The following is an 18,774-nucleotide window of genomic DNA, read 5'->3' as shown; positions in this document are numbered from 1 at the left end:
TTTCAGCCCCTTCCACAGATGTTCAATAGGATTGTTTGGTCTTTGCTGGAAGGGTACCAACAGTTTTGTCCAAATCTATATATCCAGTGTCCAGCTTAGTGAACCCAGCCTAAGACATGCTGCAACTGATGCTTATAGTGCATTAGTTGTCATCAGTTATTTAGGATCCGGTGTCCCACTTTTTCTGAGCGCCCAATGGGGAATACAGCAAGATGCGTTACCCCGTTTGGTAAGCAAAATGTCTCCCAACGTCCATGGACTTAATAGAATACTTAGTCCATAGTGTCCCAACTTCATAAAGTGTACAGTTCATATAGAATAGGTGTCTTACACCACTACACCTCTTCATCTATAGACATGACACTGGTATCAATAATTAGAATCTTTTTTGCTTTATACCTTCAATTTAGTGATACAGAACCCAGTAGAGAATAAAGTGCTGGTCAGACATCTTAGGGTATGATGAGGGAAAGCTGAAATCCTCTAGTTCTTTAGTCGGAAACCTGTGCACACAAAGTAATGGAATATTCCATGTGAATTTGCATGTGGATTCTGCCAGGAATCCTCCTGGAATCAAATCTCTGTTGATGTCAATAGAAGGTCCCTAACAGACTTCAGAGTAAAGATCTACATTCTCTTCTTTGGGAACTTTCCACACAAAAAAGCTGCCCCACCATTTGTCACCATAAATATCTGTAAAACACCGAATTTTATTTCCTTTGGTAACACCAGTCCCAGTTACATCCTCAGTTGTCTTTGTGTCATTGATAAATCGCCATAAACAATAAAACCATCAATGATTGTTTATGAACTTTCCTACATGTCTTACTAATGTATATTGTATTATATGGATAAAATAATCAAGCAAATAACTAATGGGGATAAACAACTATGAACAAAAAAGCATGAACCAAAAATTTCTATGTACCAATGGAGTTGGCGAACACATAGGATTTCTTCACGTATTTACACAGAGAGCACGTGTTTGGAAAGCTATATTTTCACCCTCAGACTTGGGGAGGTCTGATCTAACTAACAAATCAGTTAAATGTGCTGCTTATATATATATATCTATATCTATATCTATATATATATATATATATATATAAAACTCAATGGCCCTTATTTACTAAGAGTGGAGTGGAGGTTTCTTTGTGGGTTTTGATTCCCTACAATTTATTTCCCATGGTATTTACTAAGGTTTCCCTACAGTTTCCACTTTCCCTACACTTTGCTTTTTTTACACATGCTCTGATCTGTAAGGGTTTTCCTCATCTGAAATCCACCACATTTTCTGTGGGAACCTTAGTAAATATGTTCGGTTTTTGTGAAAATGTCGGGAACATGCCCCTTTTCGGAGACCACGCCTTTTACCCCGGCGGCCACGCCCCTTTTTCGGGTTTTCTTACCAAAATGGAGAGTTAGTCAGGATTTTTTCAATTCTGGCGCAAAATCTGGCGCAGACAGAATCTGGCCCACAACCCGACAAAACATGTCGGGTTTGCAATAGTAAATGAGGGCCAATGTGTGTGTGTATGTTCCAGCATCACGTCCAAAAGGATAAAGATATTAGCATGGAACTTGGCACACATGTTACTTATATGTCAACAACAAACATAGGATAGGTAATTTAACCCTTACCCTCCCCCATTTGCCAGGGTCGGGTTTTTTGTTTAAAGTCCCATACAAGTCTATGGGAAATATATGTTACTGCATAACTTCCAAATGGCTGGAAATATTTCGATAATACTTGGTCACATGTTACTTATATTTCCACTTAAAATATAGGATAGTTAATTTAACCCTTAACTACCCCCCATATGTGAGGGTCGGAGTTTTTGTTTAAAGTCCCATGCAAATCAATGGGAAATGTATGTTCCCCCATAACTTCCGTACGGCTGGAGATATTTCAATAGCTGGTACACATATTACGGGTCGGGATAGGAGGTAGGGATAGGAGGTCAGGATAGGAGGTCGGGATAGGAGGTCGGGATAGGAGGCCGAGATAAGAGGAAGGGATAGGAGGTCGGGATAGGAGGCCGAGATAGGAGGAAGGGATAGGAGGACGGAATATGAGGTCGGGATAGGAGGACGGGATAGGAGGTCGGGGCATGAGGACGGGATATGGGGTTGGGATATGACAACAATATATGAGGTCGGGATATGAAGTCAAAAGCTTCCTCTGTTGATTTTCCACCACAACAAGGATTAGGAAGGAAAAAACGGGCAACGCCGGGTACTCAGCTAGTCATCACATAAAGTCAGATATTGCCAGTTTTACAGCAGCATACATGTAGCATTTACCAGGGTGATCGGCAACCCAGTGCAGGACTGGCTAGACCTGTTATTTGAGTAATTCAAAAATAATGTTTGTCAGCTAGAGCTAGTAATAGGGGTAAGTCTAGAGAGAGTACAAACTGACCCCATTTATTTACTGTTATGAGGGGGTTAGAGTAGATGGCATTATGATTGTATTCAGGGGGCACTGTTATGGTAGAATTTCACTGTTGGGGGGGAACTATGTAATGTGCTATATATGTCTTTTAGTGATGTGGTTACAGGACTGTGTTAAACTAGTCCTCAGTCTTCTAACCACATCACTCAAAATAACTTGAGTGACTCAAAAAAATGAAATAAAAACAGTTGCCCAGCCACACTTGGAAAAGAAAGCCCTGCTTGCGGGGTCATGGTTGTGGAACACCATAGAACATTCACTTCCTCCTGGTCCTGTTTTGTGGGATAATGCACCATAGGTCATCCTATCATTCAAGTACTTGAAGTAAAACATATCCCCTGCTCACAACATAAAGCTCAACAACTAAGAGTGCCAGCCACACACAAATACATGCCGTCCTCCTCTGTGCGTGCTTGTCTTATTGGTGCCAGGAAATCTCACCCTCACTTTTTTGTCATTTGGCACCCCCCCCCCCCTCCCTCTCCTGCTGACTGCCTCTGAGGTTCCTTGCTGTGAATGCTCATGTCATGTTTTGGTGCATGCGCTGTGCAGCCTTTCAAAAAAAAAAATGTAGATCCTCATTTTTCTGTTGGACGCTACAGACAGCAGAAAAGAACACCCAATTCTTGTGGGCTGCCTGTAAGTTTACAATGTGCTTCCAGCAATGCCAAGTTTTCGAAGCACTCACTCAAGGAGAACCTCCTTTACACAGTGGGCATAGCCGTACAGTATGTTAGTGCAGGCCATTGACTGAGAAGAACGTGCTATAGATTCTATATTCCTTAACCTGGATTTGTCATAATTCCCCATTCCCTTTTCCATTTACTTTGGAAATTGTAATGTGCATTTAGACCTGTCAATAAAGTTTCTTTAGATTTGATAGATAGTAATGTAACTTTGATAGGTTTCCTGTTGTAGTCCAGGCTGGGAGTTGTAGTCTAATGTCACATGTGGCATTGTGTGATGAGAAAGCTGCTGGTATATGATACACAGGGGATGGTGAAACATTGTTGTGCATTATTCATATCGCACACATTCGCCTTGTGTGTCAGTGATAAATCGGTGCGTTATCAGGAGGGAAAGGCGCTCTGGTCACACACTTACCAACTCTTGTAAAACTTTTTCTGTGGTTTTCTGGCTGTACACAAGGCTGTCTCGTCCTGTGACACAGATCTTATTAAATTTGCTTTCCAGGAGACCGTATATAAAGCTGTCATGGCTGCACATTCATTGCCACTCATTGCCATGCCATGCAGCACATCAGTATGTGGACGTTTGTTTCTCTGTTGTACTGATAATGTCTTGTGCCTTGTCTTGCAGAGATTGGCGCGTGCTGCGGAGGAGTTCCAGAAGAATCACCGCTGGCAGGATAACATCAAGGTGAGTGTTGTCTCAGTGCCCGGTACTCCTTCAACACCCTTCTGTTTAGCTTCACTGTTTGTGCATGGCAGGATCCACAGACATCTTCACTCCCATGCATATATATATATATATATATATATATATATATATGCAGCCAAAGGCTGTCGGTGCATGCTGGGAGTTGTACTTTCACAACAGCTCGAGACACCTTGGTAGAGACACCTTGGCATTAAAAAAATGCTGCTCCCTGTGCCAGTCTGGTGTCTCCTCTCTTCTCCATACAAGTAGGAGGACCTTTCCCTTTTTAGCCAATCACTGGCCGCAGTGGTTTCACATGTGAAGCCAGTGACTGGCTGATGGGAAAAGGTCTTTTTCGGCTGCAAACACACTAGGTTTCCAGGATCCGGCGGGAAATTTTTAGAACCGTCCAGGAAACCCAGTGTATTTGCAGTACAAAAAGCTACCTACCGGGGGGGGGGGGGGGGGGGGCGGGGTAGAATTCGGCGGGGGGAGTATATGACAGGAGTAGGGGGGAGATGTGACATGGCAGGAGAATGTGACAGGGGGGGGGGGGAGAGAATGTGGGGGGGGGAGAATATGACAGGGGGGGGATGTGACATGGGGAGAATGTGACGGGGGGGGTGGGGGGATGTGACGGGTGTAGAATGTAACAGAGAAATGTGCCGTGGGGAGGAAGATGTGACATGGGGAGAATGTGATTGGGGGGGGGGATAGAAATGAAATGGGGGAGATGTGATTGGGGGGTGGATAGATATGAAATGGGGGGATTTCATCATTTGTTTAATATATTGCATCGCTTATATAAATCTCAATATTTAGGCCCATAATTGCAATCGCACAGTTTCCCCATATCGTGCAGACTTAAAATATATATATATATATGATATATAAAGTTTAATTCAGAGAGATGGGAATCACGTCATTTTGTAGATACAGTGGTCCCTCAACATACGATGGTAATTCGTTCCAAACGACCCATCATTTGTCGAATCCATCGTATGAGGGATCCGTGCAATGTAAAGTATAAAAAGCTGTACTCACCTGTCCCGCCGCTCCAGACCAGGTCCTCACCGCTCCCGATGCTGTCCCGCTTCTCCGGTGTCTTCTTTGCGATCCTCCGGCTTCTTCCGCATCTTCTGCAGGGTCCGGGCCTCGCTTTCTGGTGACGTTATTACGCTGCTGCGCCGGCGCGGCGTGCGTAGTGACCTAATAACGACGCCGGAAAGCGAGGCCCGGACCCCGGAGAAGATGCAGAAGAAGCCGGAGGATCGCGAAGTGGACCCGGAGCAGCGGGGATAGGTGAGCGAACCTGTCCGGGATGCTTAAACTGCTATCCAACAGCAGCTTAAGCATTTTGCGCTGTCGAATAGCAGTTAATGCGATGGCCCCGACATATAAAAGCATCGTATCTCTGAGAGGCCATCGTATGTCGATTTTATCATATGTCGGGGCCATCGCATGTTGGGGGGTTACTGTACTGTCTTCAGTGTGACACAGTGGGCACTGGATGGGGTCACCCTGAGTGGCCTTTTCTTCCTTAGGGCGCGTTCACACGGAGTAATTCAAGAGGAATTTACTCGAGTAATTCCTCTTGAATTCTCCGCTTCAAACTAATGCACATCTCCTCTGCCCATTGACTTTAATGTTATTTCTGCTGTCCTGTTCACACTGCGGAAATTCTGCTAGCAGAATTCCGACGCTGAATTCCGTTCCGCTTGAAGAAAGAACATGTTCATTCTTCAAGCGGAATCGGCTAGCAGAAATCAGTTGAAGTCAACGGTAAAAAAAAAAATTCCGTCCGACATCGTTTTCGCGTGGAATTTGCGGGCAATTTGCGCGGAAATGGCTAAAAAACCCTGCACTTCTTTCTCACCCATGTCCGCGCGCAATTCCACCCGCAATTTCGCGCAAATTTCCCGTGAAATGCGCGCAAAAAAAAAACTTTTTTCCGCCCTTAAATTTTTCAGCGTGAATTACACTTCATTTACTCCGTGTGAACGCACCCTTATCCATCTGCACTCTCCATCCTGCTCACATCTTACTCTGCTGCTTCCCTCATTTCCTTTCTTGTAACATGTTCCATCTCCTTTATCTTTTTAGATTTCTTTTCCTCCCAATTTTTTTTTTTGCCTTTTTCCCCCCCTTTTCTCCAACTTTCCGTCTCTACTTATTTCTCATCTTCTCCTCCTTTGGTCTATTCTGCTAATTTATTTTATTATGATTATTAATATTGTTCTTCATCTTTCTCTTCCTCCTCCTCTTCTCATCTCATCAACCCAGTTTCTTCCACTTCTCTTTTTACTTCTCCTTCTCTTCATGTTCTCCTTACTTTCCTTCTTCCTTTTGTTTTCTTTCCTCCTCACTGTTCCCTTCTTCCTCTTCCTTCCTCTTATTATTCCTCAGCCTTATACCCCTCTCCCATTTTCTCTCTGCTCTTCTTCTTATCCCTCTTCTCCTTTCTCTTCTCTGTTTTCCACGCCCTCCGTCATTCATTTCTTTCTGCTTCTTCTCTTTATCCCCTATTTCTATTCTGCCTACTTCTTTTCATTATTCTTCCACCTTCTCCTCCTTTCCTCTTTTTCCACTTCTCATTTCTGTTTCCTCCTCCTCACATTCCCCCATTTCTTCCTCTTCTTCTTTTTCCTCTCATTTTCCTCTGTTAGCTTTCTTTCCTCATTCCTCTGGTTTGCTAGATAATCTCTCCTGTGCTCTTCCCAACTCTTGCCAGACCTAATGATAGTGAATGAGGTCATTTGGATCAGATGGTCATTGCCTTGCCTTGTGTCAGTGCTCGGACAGGGGAGCTGCTGCTACAACGTGACATCTGCAGCTATGGAGGGTCCTGTACCCCCAGAGGGGAGAAAGAAGGAAAAGCTGCAGATGCTGACAATGTAAAGAGCTCACAGAGATGGAGTCATGTCAGCATCGCTATGACCTTTGTATATATATATATATATATATATATATATATGTGTTGGAAAATGGCGGCTAGGAGCTTAGGTGAACGGGGATTAAAGGGTGGGTGGTCTCTATATATCTCTCTATATATTGTTTAGATTGTTTGGTAAAAATGTATTATTTACCTATCTTCCTTACTTTGAGTTCTTGTCCTCCATTCATGTTGAAAGCTACATGTTCATTTTTTTTTTTGGCCTTCCGATGGCTCCCAACTTGCAGGGAGCCAGGTAATTATGCCTCACTGTCGCTAACTCGCTTTTTCTCAGTGTATTTTTGTGCAAGTCTCAATTTTCACAAACATATGTCATTTTTATGCAATTTCTCTTAATTTTGTACCTCGCAAACCACTATCCTAAAAAGAAGGGGAGGATCAGAGGGGGAGGGCAGTGCTTCCTGCAAACCAAAAATGTATTACAAATAGAAGGTGCATAGACAGCCAATGTTGGGCCAATTGTATTAGGCATCACATGCCTCTTTAAAACATTAGCACATGTATAAGAGAAGTGAATGAAATACCAGTCTTGGTAAATTTTCCAAATAGTGTTTGTACCAAATGCTATAAAGTAGTCTTATGGAGAAATAACTTTACCTCCAGCAATGCAGCAGGGAGGGTCATCTCATCAGGACTGTTAAAAGTGTGCTTGTCTGCAAAAAACAAACAAACCATATTACTTACAGGTTTGTGAATGCAGCTCTGGGTGTGATTGGAGTTCACCACTTAATAGTACTATAGAAGCATACATAGTAAGATTCAAGGTTATAAAACATCAAAGATGTGTATACTATACTGTTGCTCCGATTTTGAACAAGGTTTTACATATGTCATTTACCTTCAATCAACTGGTGCCAGAAAGTTAAGCAGATTTGTAAATTATTTATATTTAAACATCGTAATCTTTCCAGTACTTATCAGCTGCTGTATACTACAGAGGAAATTCTTTTCTTTAAAAAAAAAAATTCTGTCTGACCACAGTGCTCTCTGCTGACACCTCTGTCTGTCTCTGGAAAGGTCAAGAGCAGGATAGGTTTGCTATGGGGATTTTCTCCTACTCTTGACAGTTCCTGAGACAGACAGAGGTGTCAGCAGAGAGCACTGTTGTCAGACAGAAAATTTATTTAAAAAGAAAAGAACTTCCTCTGTAGCATACAGCAGCTGATAAGTACTGGAAGGATTAAGATTTCTAATTAGAAGTCATTTACAAATCTGTTTAACTTTCTGGCACCAGTTGATTAAACAAAATAAAATAAAACAGTTTTCACTGGAGTACACCTTTAAAATCAGGTAAATGACATCTGTAAAACCTTTTATAACCTTGAATCTTACTATGTATGCTTCTACACCTTGTACTATTATAGGAGGGCTCTAGCCACTGCAAAATTCTCATTAACTTGTGCCGCCCTGATCTCAGGCTTTACACACATCTGACTTTTTTGGGTCTGTCGGATTCATGCTAATTCAATAATCTGATAGTAACGCATGTCCTCTGCAACTAAGTGACTTCTCTGGTCCTCAGAATGGAGCGTCCATTCCCAACCACCCAGTGTGGGGTTAAAGATTAGTGAAATCAGCACTCAGTAAACATGTCTATCAAGAACAATGGCTTATTGCTAGAACTGATAAATTAGAGCCAATTAGTTACCCTCCCAATTATAAGGATCTATCTGCCAATGTCTGCTGTCCACACATCAATATAAAGTGCCTAATAAGCGTGCGCTACTGGAACACACATACGGCTCACTGGCAGATCTCTCAAACCAAAATGAATGGAAGTCCTAGCGGTAGCTGCGTATTAATATTCAGTGCACACTCCACCGGTATAAGGGTCGTTAACCAGAGACCTACGGGGGTCTTATAATAATCCTATCACAGCACATCATACCATTTATTATACTCCAGTGACAGCCAGAGCTGCATTCATAATTTTACAGGCTGCTACTAGGAATCCATCGGCAGTACGGTGACAGTCCCAACCTCTATCTCATGTCCCATGATGCACTGATACAACAGCGACATAACCTACTTTTACTAAGCTGGTGTTGTTTTGCAGCGTGCAGTGCATTCCCCTACACACTACACTGGGAAATATGGCACGCTTATCACTACTAATGCACAGAATTAGGGATTGAACCCCGGTACGCCCCACAGTTAGGAATATGTTGTATACAGACACTGAAACAGCTGGGAATGTGGGGAAATATGAGAGATAACAACAACCTAGCAGAATTGTGAATGCAGCTCCAGATGTGACTGGAGTACACGTGTGTGTAATTGGCAGTACTGGGACTTGCAGTGCCACAATGGCTGATGGAAAGAAAGCTATTTACGCATGTAGAAAACCAAATGTTCATTCCATCATTCGGCGCCAAGGATGCCATGACATTAGTACCCTCTTGCCCTGCTTTGGCTGTGTAGGGCACGATTAGAGCAGTCATTTTATAGCTGGCTTGGCAGGCCGCCGTCCCCTCCCTCTCCAGCTCTGATTGAGGCTTCATCCAGATGTCCTGTGCCCCTCCTCCACTGATCATAATGCAGATCCTGCCAGCACTGTCCCTGTGTTTTCTCATTGCTTAGTGCAGACAGATGGCCAAGAGGTGTTATGTGTGACACAGCCCAGAGCCGTATACTCACCTCGCGCCTCCTGTCTGTCCCCCTCTTTTTGATTACACCCCCCGCTTGGCTGCTCACTGATTGCTTCAAGGTTATTAAGAAGGGGATAGAGTGCGGTCTTTTGCCCCCTAGGCACCCTTGGGTTCTGCAGGGAGCAGGTATTTCACTTAAACCACAGCAGATATGTTATCCACTTAAATCTTTCAGTAAACGCCCATTTCTACAGACAAACCACAATCTCCTCCTGTCAGTCCTTGGGCTACGTTTCTCTCTTGGGTCGCCAAGTGAATGGTTTATCGTAATGACTATGGCGTTACTGAAACCGTCTGTCCATGACCAGCTCTGAGAAAGATTCCTTCACTGCTGCTTCTGTTTACTCTTTGTGAAAATGTTTCACTCGTCATTACCCTTGCTCCATTGTCAAAGCTTCATAAACCGCACAGGTGTAATGGAAGGCGCTGTCACTTTGTATTTACACAGAACAGAGAGAAACTTTGTAAATACTTTACTTATGTAGTCATTTTCTTTAATTATACTCAAGTTACATGTAAAGCTGCATTTATAATGAGTCAGGTCTCCTCTGTGCTTTAAAATAGTTGTCCATCTGGATATCTTCATAGAAGTTTAATATTTCACATTTCTGACACAGAGCTCCAAATCCCCTGCATACTCCTTGAGTTACCTTATGGAATTCTGTCTGTCTGCAGCCACCACTAGAGGGAGCGTAGGAGCTGAGTGCATACCAGTTATTATTGTATGAATGTGTTTATTGTATAAATGTAAGACGTTAAATTAGTATCAACAGGATGTTCCATAAATGTCTGATAGATGGGAGTCCCACCTATTTCAATTTATAACTAGGCTAAACAGTGACTTTGGCAACGACAAAGGTGACATGGCTAAAGCTCGCTGTGTCACACACTGCAGAGATTGTATTACATCTCAGCTAATATAAGTGAATAGGGTCTCATAGTCACCTACAAGTGGCCATCCCTGCGACACAAAAGTTGCAAGAATTCGAGTTTTGTGACTCTTAGGTCGCTTCTATGTGTGGGTCGCAATGTGACCCCATTCAGCCTGCTTAGAGCTGCATAACCAGAATAAAAAAGCAAACTCCACCTCCTTCAACTGATGATGCCTGCTAAATTCTTTTTTTTTTCTCAGCCAAGTGTCAAGGAGGCAGAGCACATCTGCTGAAGTGTTACAGCCTGGCACTTCTTTTTGCTCACCTTCACCTCCCAGCAACTCCTTGACTGATGTAGAAAGCTCTGTATATCAGTCAAGGAGGGGCTGGAAGGTGTGGGCTAGCAAGGCTCCACCTTCTTGACACTTGCCTGATTAATTAAAAGGAGATTTTGTAAGCACTATCAGCAACAAGAAAGGTACAGTTTGCTTTTATATCTAAACAGCTATCTAGTAGTGTCTGAAGCTTTTAGCAGCTAATAGAGCTGACAGATTCCTTTTAAAAATGAAAGAGAAATATATAAGTGGACACAATCCTGACTCTAAAGGGACTTCTGCAGATCCTGGGCATTACGCTCACGTGCTGCGTACATCAAGCTGAGTAAATTGCTACAGATAACAACCCGGACATCCCCCCTCCCCTTACTCTAGGATCAGCTATGCTCCTTTTTATGAGAAGTTCCCCCTGGCTTGAAGCTTTCCCTAAAATCTGGGCAGCATACTGGGCACCTAGTCTAGACAGTTGGCTCAGGAGCAGATGGCGACTGTCTGGATGTATGTGCCAGCCTCACAGAATGATGGGGGTGTGCAGTCTAACATCTCTACAGCTTAGGAGCAATTTGCCTTTGTACTCTGCACTGTGCCAATTTGTAGAAAAAAATACAGTTAGAAGTTTGTTACCATCTCTGGTTGAACTGTGCCCAGCAAGTGTGAAACATGGCTTCCTTGAATTCTGTACAGTGGGCCTGTTACAGCAACCAATAAATGGCTTCTAATAGAGTCTATGAGAAAATACTTGACACACCATAAGTAGAGTTATATCAGTGCAAATTTATTGAGCAATCCCATAATACATGTTACGTTTCGGTCCACTTAGGACCTTTCTCAGACCGGATTGCTGCGGGGCTGAACAGAAGAGATTGGTGAGCGGCTGGCAGCCGTGTACTCCGACAGCGTGAAATGCAGCTTGTAGTCGCAAGAGGAAGGAGAGTCTAATAGAGTCTAACCATTCACCTTCAAATCTCAAATATTACCTTTATTGCCCTGGGTTTAGACACATCCTTCTTGTAATGCTCTACACTACCGGGCAACAACATGTAGGCTGAGTAAATTGAGTAAATTTGTGTCAGTGGGATTCTGTCCGATGAAATGTTTGGCACCCTGTCTGGCACTGAGCTGCAGTAAACATAATAAAACATGTAAAGTAGATAAACTCCACCAGAAAGGGATCACCCATGAGACCAAGCAGTGAGGGGGTCAACTGGAGTCAGAATATATCTACTATACCAGTGAATCCTATGCACAAGAATATAACTTCTGTATTAAAACACCATTCTTTTAGTATGTAACTACGGTACTATAATATTGCTTCCTATGTACAGGGCCGTTTGAAGGAATTTCTGGGCCCCAAGCAAAATGGACATGGAGGCACCCCCCCTTGATGTTCACACACGTCACGCTCTAGGGCCGGCGTCAGGACGTAGTAACGCCGGCCCTTGAATGCTGGGAGTGCGACGTTAGCGAACGTCGATACGAGGCCCCCGCATTAGGTGCAGCACAGTTCCCCCCCACATTCGGTGCGGCACAGTTCCCCCCACGTTCGGTGCGGCACAGTTCCCCCCACGTTCGGTGCGGCACAGTTCCCCCCACGTTAGGTGCGGCACAGTTCCCCCCACGTTAGGTGCGGCACAGTTCCCCCCACGTTACGTGCGGCACAGTTCCCCCCACGTTAGGTGTGGCACAGTTCCCCCCCACATTAGGTGTGGCACAGTTCCCCCCACGTTAGGTGCGGCACAGTTCCCCCCACATTAGGTGCAGCAGAGTTCACCCCACATTAGTTGCAGCAGAGTTCAACCCACATTAGGCTAGCAGTGTTCCCCCACATTAGGTGCAGTATAGTTCCCCCACCTAAGGCAGTATAGTTCCCCACATTAGGTGCAGTATAGTTCCCCACATTAGGTGCAGTATAGTTCCCCACATTAGGTGCAGTACAGTTCCCCACATTAGGTGCAGTATAGTTCTCCACATTAGGTGCAGTATAGTTCCCCCACATTAGGCTGTAGTTCCCCCATATTAGGTGCAGTATAGTTCTCCACATTAGGTGCAGTATAGTTCTCCCCACATTAGGTGCAGTATAGTCCCCCACATTAGGTGCAGTATAGTTCTCCCCACATTAGGTGCAGTACAGTTCTCCCACATTAGGTGCAGTATAGTTCTCCCCACATTAGGTGCAGTATAGTCCCCCACATTAGGGGCACTATAGTCCCCCACATTAGGGGCAGTATAGTTCTCCCCACATTAGGTGCAGTATAGTTCTCCCCACATTAGGTGCAGTATAGTTCTCCCCACATTAGGTGCAGTATAGTTCTCCCACATTAGATGCAGTATAGTTCTCCACATTAGGTGCAGTATAGATCTCCACATTAGGTGCAGTATAGTTCCCCACATTAGGTGCAGTATAGTTCTCCACATTAGTATAGTCCCCCACATTAGGTGCAGTATAGTTCACCCACATTAGGTTGGCAGTATAGTTTACCCGACATTAGGTGCAGTATAGTTATCCACATTAGGTTGGCAGTATAGTTTACCCCACATTAGGTGCAGTATAGTCCCCCCACATTAGTTGTAGTATGTTCCCCCACAGACATACAGCCTCCAGCCATACAGTGTATGGCTGGAGGCTGTATGCCTGCTTCAGTATTCTGACCACTGCTCCTTTTGTCCACCATAGCAGTAGGTCCCGGGGCTGGAGGAGCGGTGGTCGGAGCACTAAATCTGATGTGCGCTGGTCACTTACCATGCTGGCCAGTGCATGTCCTGTTCGCTGCTCTGCTCCTCCGCGTTGCTTTCCAATGGGCGCACGCATGGGACCCCCCCCCTGGACCCGCCACTGCATGCATTATATACACACACAATACACTGTACACATTACATACTGTACATGCATGCTTCATACACACACAGATACTGTACACATTACATACTGTACATGCATGCTTCATACACACACAACACACTGTACACATTACATACTGTACATGCATCATACACACACACATACTGTACACATTACATACTGTACATGCATCATACACACACACTGTACACATTACATACTGTACATGCATCATACACACACACTGAACAAATTACATACTGTACATGCATCATACCCACACATACTGTACACATTACATACTGTACATGCATCTTACACACATACTGTACATATTACATACTGTACATGCATCATACACACAAAACACACTGTACATATTACATACTGTACATGCCTCATACACACAACACACTGTACACATTACATACTGTACATGCATCTTACACACACATACTGTACACATTACATACTGTACATGCATGCTTCATACACACACACACTGTACAGATTACATACTGTACATGCATCATACACACACATCATACTGTACACATTACATACTGTACATGCTTCATACACACACATACTGTACACGTTACATACTGTACATGCATCATACACACACATACTGTACACATTACATACTGTACATGCATGCTTCATACACACACATATATTGTACACATTACATACTATACATGCATCATACACACTGTACACATTACATACTGTACATGCTTCATACACACACATACTGTACACATTACATACTGTACATGCAACATACACACACACACACTGTACACATTACATACTGTACATGCTTTATACACACACACACATACTGTACACATTACATACTGTACATGCAACATACACAACACACATACTGTACACATTACATACTGTACATGCATCATACACACACACTGTACACATTACATACTGTACATGCATCATACACACATAGGGTACACATTACATACTATACATGCTTCATACACACAGACTATCTTTGGCTGTCTGGGCATGCTGGGAGTTGTAGTTTTGCAACAACTGGAGGCACCCTGGTTGGGAAACACTGGTATGGATACACACATGCACTTTACATATAGTCATTCACATTAGTAACACACACACAGGCACAATACATAGACATACACATATGTACACACACATATATATATATATATATTTTTTTTTATATATATATATATATATATATATATATATATATATATATCCACACACACATGCTTTTACACATATATATATATGCAGGGACACCTACTGTAGTCAGGCCCCATGTTGTACAGCCTCTGCGGTCTTCTTTCCTCACAGCTCTCTCCTCCCCCCTCCCCCTCCTCCTGCTCAGACGGCTGAAGGCTCAGAGAAGAGTCCGGGCTGAGGGAAGATACCAAGTGCAGCGGGGGTGGTGGGAGCGTGATTGTGGTGAGGTGAGAAGAACTCCAAAGCTGCAAATGAGTTTATTTTAAAAAAAATGTCAGACATTCGGGGGCCCTCTTGTTTAACTGGGTGCCTGGGGCCCGGAGCACAAACTCCAAGAGCAGGATTGTTAATCGCTACAGGACGGGCAAGCACTGGCTGTGCTCAGGGGCCCCTAGCCAGCTCGGGGCCCCAAGCAATTACTTGGTTTGCCTGTCCTGTAGCGACGGGCCTGCCTATGTACAAAGATATAAATACAAAAAAATTGCCCCCCCCTATTTCTATTAATTGAACTACTATAATGCAGACCACTATGTTAAAGAATATAACTATTATAATAATGCCCCTATGTACAAGAGAATAATTACTATATTATTGGTCCTGTTTATAACAGTGTACACTGCCTTCCTATGTAAACAAATATAACTACTATAGTACTGTCCCGTGTACAATAATATAACTACTTTAATACTGCCACCTATGTACAAGAATATAACTACTACAACACTGTTTCCTATGTACAAGAAAATAACTACTATAATACTGCTACCAATGTACAAGACTATAACTACTATAATAATGTCCCCATGTACAAGCCAATAACTACTATAATACTGCCTCCTATGTACAAGAATATAACAACCATAATACTGTCCCCATCTACAAGAATATAACAACTATAATACTGTTTTCTATGTAGAAGAATATAACTACTATAATGCTGCCACCTATGTACAATAATTTTATTACTATAATACTGTTTCTTATGTACAAGAATATAACTACTATAATACTGCACCCTATATACAAGAATATAACTACTATAATACTGCCATCTATGTACAAGAATATAACTACTATAATACTGCCACCTATGTACAAGAATATAACTACTATAATACTGCCACCTTTGTACAAGAATGTAATTACTATAATACTGTTTCCTATGTACAGGAATATAACTTCTATAATACTGCCCCTATGTACAAGAATATAACTTCTAAAATACTGCCCCCTATGTACAAGAATAAGACTACTATAATACTGCCCCTATGTACGAGAATATAACTACTATAATACTGCTCCCAATGTACAAGAATATGACTACTATAATACTGCCCCATGTACAAGAATATAACTACTATAATACTGCTCCCTATGTACAAGAATATAACTACTTTAACTTTGCTCCCTACTTATAATGCTGACCCTATTTACTAGACTCATGTGACCTTAGTGAGACATGAGGCTCCTTGCATCCTCTATTCCAGCTGCTTTCCCATAGGTGATTTAACATGATTCTCTTCCCTATGTTTTTGTTGTTCCCCTTTAAGAAGTATTCACACCTTTCCTCTCTTGATCATGTGGCTGTAAATCTTCTGTGTTTTATATACAGAAATGCAGATATCCTGCAGCCCCTTCCATATTCGCTTTCTAGACCGTCTGAGTAATGTGCAATAGCGCCAGTTCACCTTTCCAGTAAACAAAGAGCGGTCATTTAAGAAAAGAATTGTCGATCTCGTCCTTGGCAATGACCTTGGGGCGAGTTCACCTAAAAGTTGGTAGCAGGGAACGCAGAGCATGTGATTTGCAGTCTAAATCAGTCTGCGGCGTGAGGTGCATCGCTCTCAGATACACACCGCACGTGCTCAGGGAGAGGCGCACGGCAAGATTTTTCTGCTGGTTAATAGGTTTGTGTGTTGACGAATGATCTTCATCAAATGAGAGTCTTTATAATGTTTGATATAATGTCAGGTTTCATTACGCTCCAGGGCGAGGAGAGGAGAAGGGGGAGGGCAACTAGGAGCGATGAGAGGAGGGAGGGGAGGAGGGGGGTCAGCGAGATGGGGAGACGGTGCAGGAATAGGGGGATGAATGACTGGAATAGCAATGGAATGGAGCTGCTACAGACAGAGATGAAGCGAGACTCTGCAGCCTGAAAGACGCGATGATCTGTTACTGTCAGCACACAGACGGACGTGTTTATACAAATATGTCCGAGCTGTGTTCTTAGGGGGGGGGGGGAGGTGGACTTTTATATAATCACGGGTATAATTCAAGGTAAGGGACGTGCGCTCAGCCCCGTAGCGCTGCCTGCCACATGTGTATAGCATAGAGCAGGGTTACATTGTAACAAAACAGAAGTGCGCATTCAGTACAATATCATATAGTGGACCGTTTATAGACAATGACGCCAAATTTACACGCCATCTCGTAATAGACAGGTTATCATATAAAATAGTGAATTCCGCTTTTTTTTCCTTCTAGTAGTGGAGAGCAGAGTCTCCCAGAATAACAGAGTACATAAGCAGAGGAGTGTGATAGTGCTACGTGACAACTACATTTGCGCAAAATGAAAATTGCTATGTAAGGAATGTGAGTGTGGTTGCATTGTGACACACAAACTAGGGCAGCAGTAATGCAATTGTTGCAAGAATCCCCAAATTTCTTGATTTTTTGTTGCAGGTCACATTCGACTGTCAGCATTGTAATTTGCAGGCAACTGCGATTCACTTGCTACATATTTGAGTGTTACATTGCATTCTAAAATAGAGTTAAAAGGCACTCTCGTTAAAACTAATTTTCGCTATTGCACTCCTTATGGTAAATAAAAAATCTTTCTAATGTTCTTTCTTAAAAAAAAAAGTTTTCAATGTTTTATTTGTGTTTAAAATAGCTGCCACTAGGTGTCTCCCTACTTGTCCAGAGCACATTTTCCCCACATCTCTTGCACAGACTTTGGACTCCTGCTGGCCTTACAGAAGTGTGTATGTGCAGCCTTAGCCAATCATAGCTCATCTCACATTGAACTGCTCTGGGCTGTGTGTAGCAGAGTGAGGGAGGAAGTTCTCCCCTGTATGGCTTCAGATGATGTCACACCTGCTGGGGAACGCCCCTTCCCAGACTGTGAATCTGACTGAGACCGAGCAGAAAATACAGAGCAATATCAAGGTAGAAAACTAACAAATAATAAAAACAAAGGCAGGGGGTATTTTTTTCATGATGGGAGCAGTGAACTGGGAGGAATATGAAATTTAACAAGATCATGATAGGTACGCTTTAACCCCTGGTGAAGTCATTTACACCAGCACAGTGTTTGAGGGACTGTGCTAACCTTGTAGTAAGGTACACACTAAGGCTATATTCACACATCGGAATTTCCTTGCAGAGATTTTTGAGCAGCAGAGTCCCATTGAATTCAACAGGATTCTACTGCGCTGTACACATGGCGGAATTTTCGTGCCAGATGTTTCTGGCATGGAAATTCTGAATTTCATGTCTGCAGAAAGAATGAACCCATTCCCACTGAATGCATAGCCGTCTATGAGAGTATGCGTTCTCATGCGTTCCTAGCGTTGGCATGTTATTCTGGCGCCAGCAGTCTCTGGAATGTCTACACAGAGATTTTCCGTGTGGACATTCCCTGGTCTGAAAGAGTTACATAGTGAAGCGAACAGGGTCCCTTCCAGCATCAGAGATTGTTTTAGGGAGGATTGTGTTAATCTTGTAGGAGGTTACTGACTGAGCGCATTTCAGGATTTTTGGAGTAATATTTTTATTATGTCCCATCTCTATTTGACCATTTTTTACTCATTTAATAGGAAGAAGACATTGAATATTATGATTCCAAGGCGGACACAGAATATGTGAGTACCATTATGTCTTCTGGTGATCTGCAGTACTGTCACACCTTATTATGTGGCCCAGAATGGCCCAGATTTATCAACCTGTCTCAGACAAAAATGTGTCTGAAAGCAACCAACCACAGCTTATTTTGGGAAATGAAAGTTGGTTGTAATTGGTTGCTATCTGTGTGAGACAATGAAACACATTTTTATCTCA

The 18,774-nt window shown here is 43.0% G+C and overlaps 1 protein-coding gene across 2 annotated transcripts in view; it reads left to right on the top strand.

Moving 5' to 3' along the window:
- Window positions 1–18,774, top strand: part of CACNA2D2 (calcium voltage-gated channel auxiliary subunit alpha2delta 2) — a 283,654-nt gene that overhangs the window by 204,992 nt on the left and 59,888 nt on the right. For both annotated transcript variants that reach the window (XM_056525126.1, XM_056525125.1), the window contains exons 4-5: window positions 3,776–3,835; window positions 18,534–18,578. In XM_056525126.1, coding sequence (XP_056381101.1) covers window positions 3,776–3,835; window positions 18,534–18,578 — 105 coding nt within the window. The remainder of the gene's footprint in view (window positions 1–3,775; window positions 3,836–18,533; window positions 18,579–18,774) is intronic.

This window comes from Hyla sarda, chromosome 6, assembly GCF_029499605.1.
Source record: "Hyla sarda isolate aHylSar1 chromosome 6, aHylSar1.hap1, whole genome shotgun sequence".
Classification (NCBI taxonomy): domain Eukaryota; kingdom Metazoa; phylum Chordata; class Amphibia; order Anura; family Hylidae; genus Hyla; species Hyla sarda.
The sequence above is the reverse complement of the archived record's forward strand: the minus strand, read 5'-3'. Positions and strand labels throughout refer to the sequence as shown.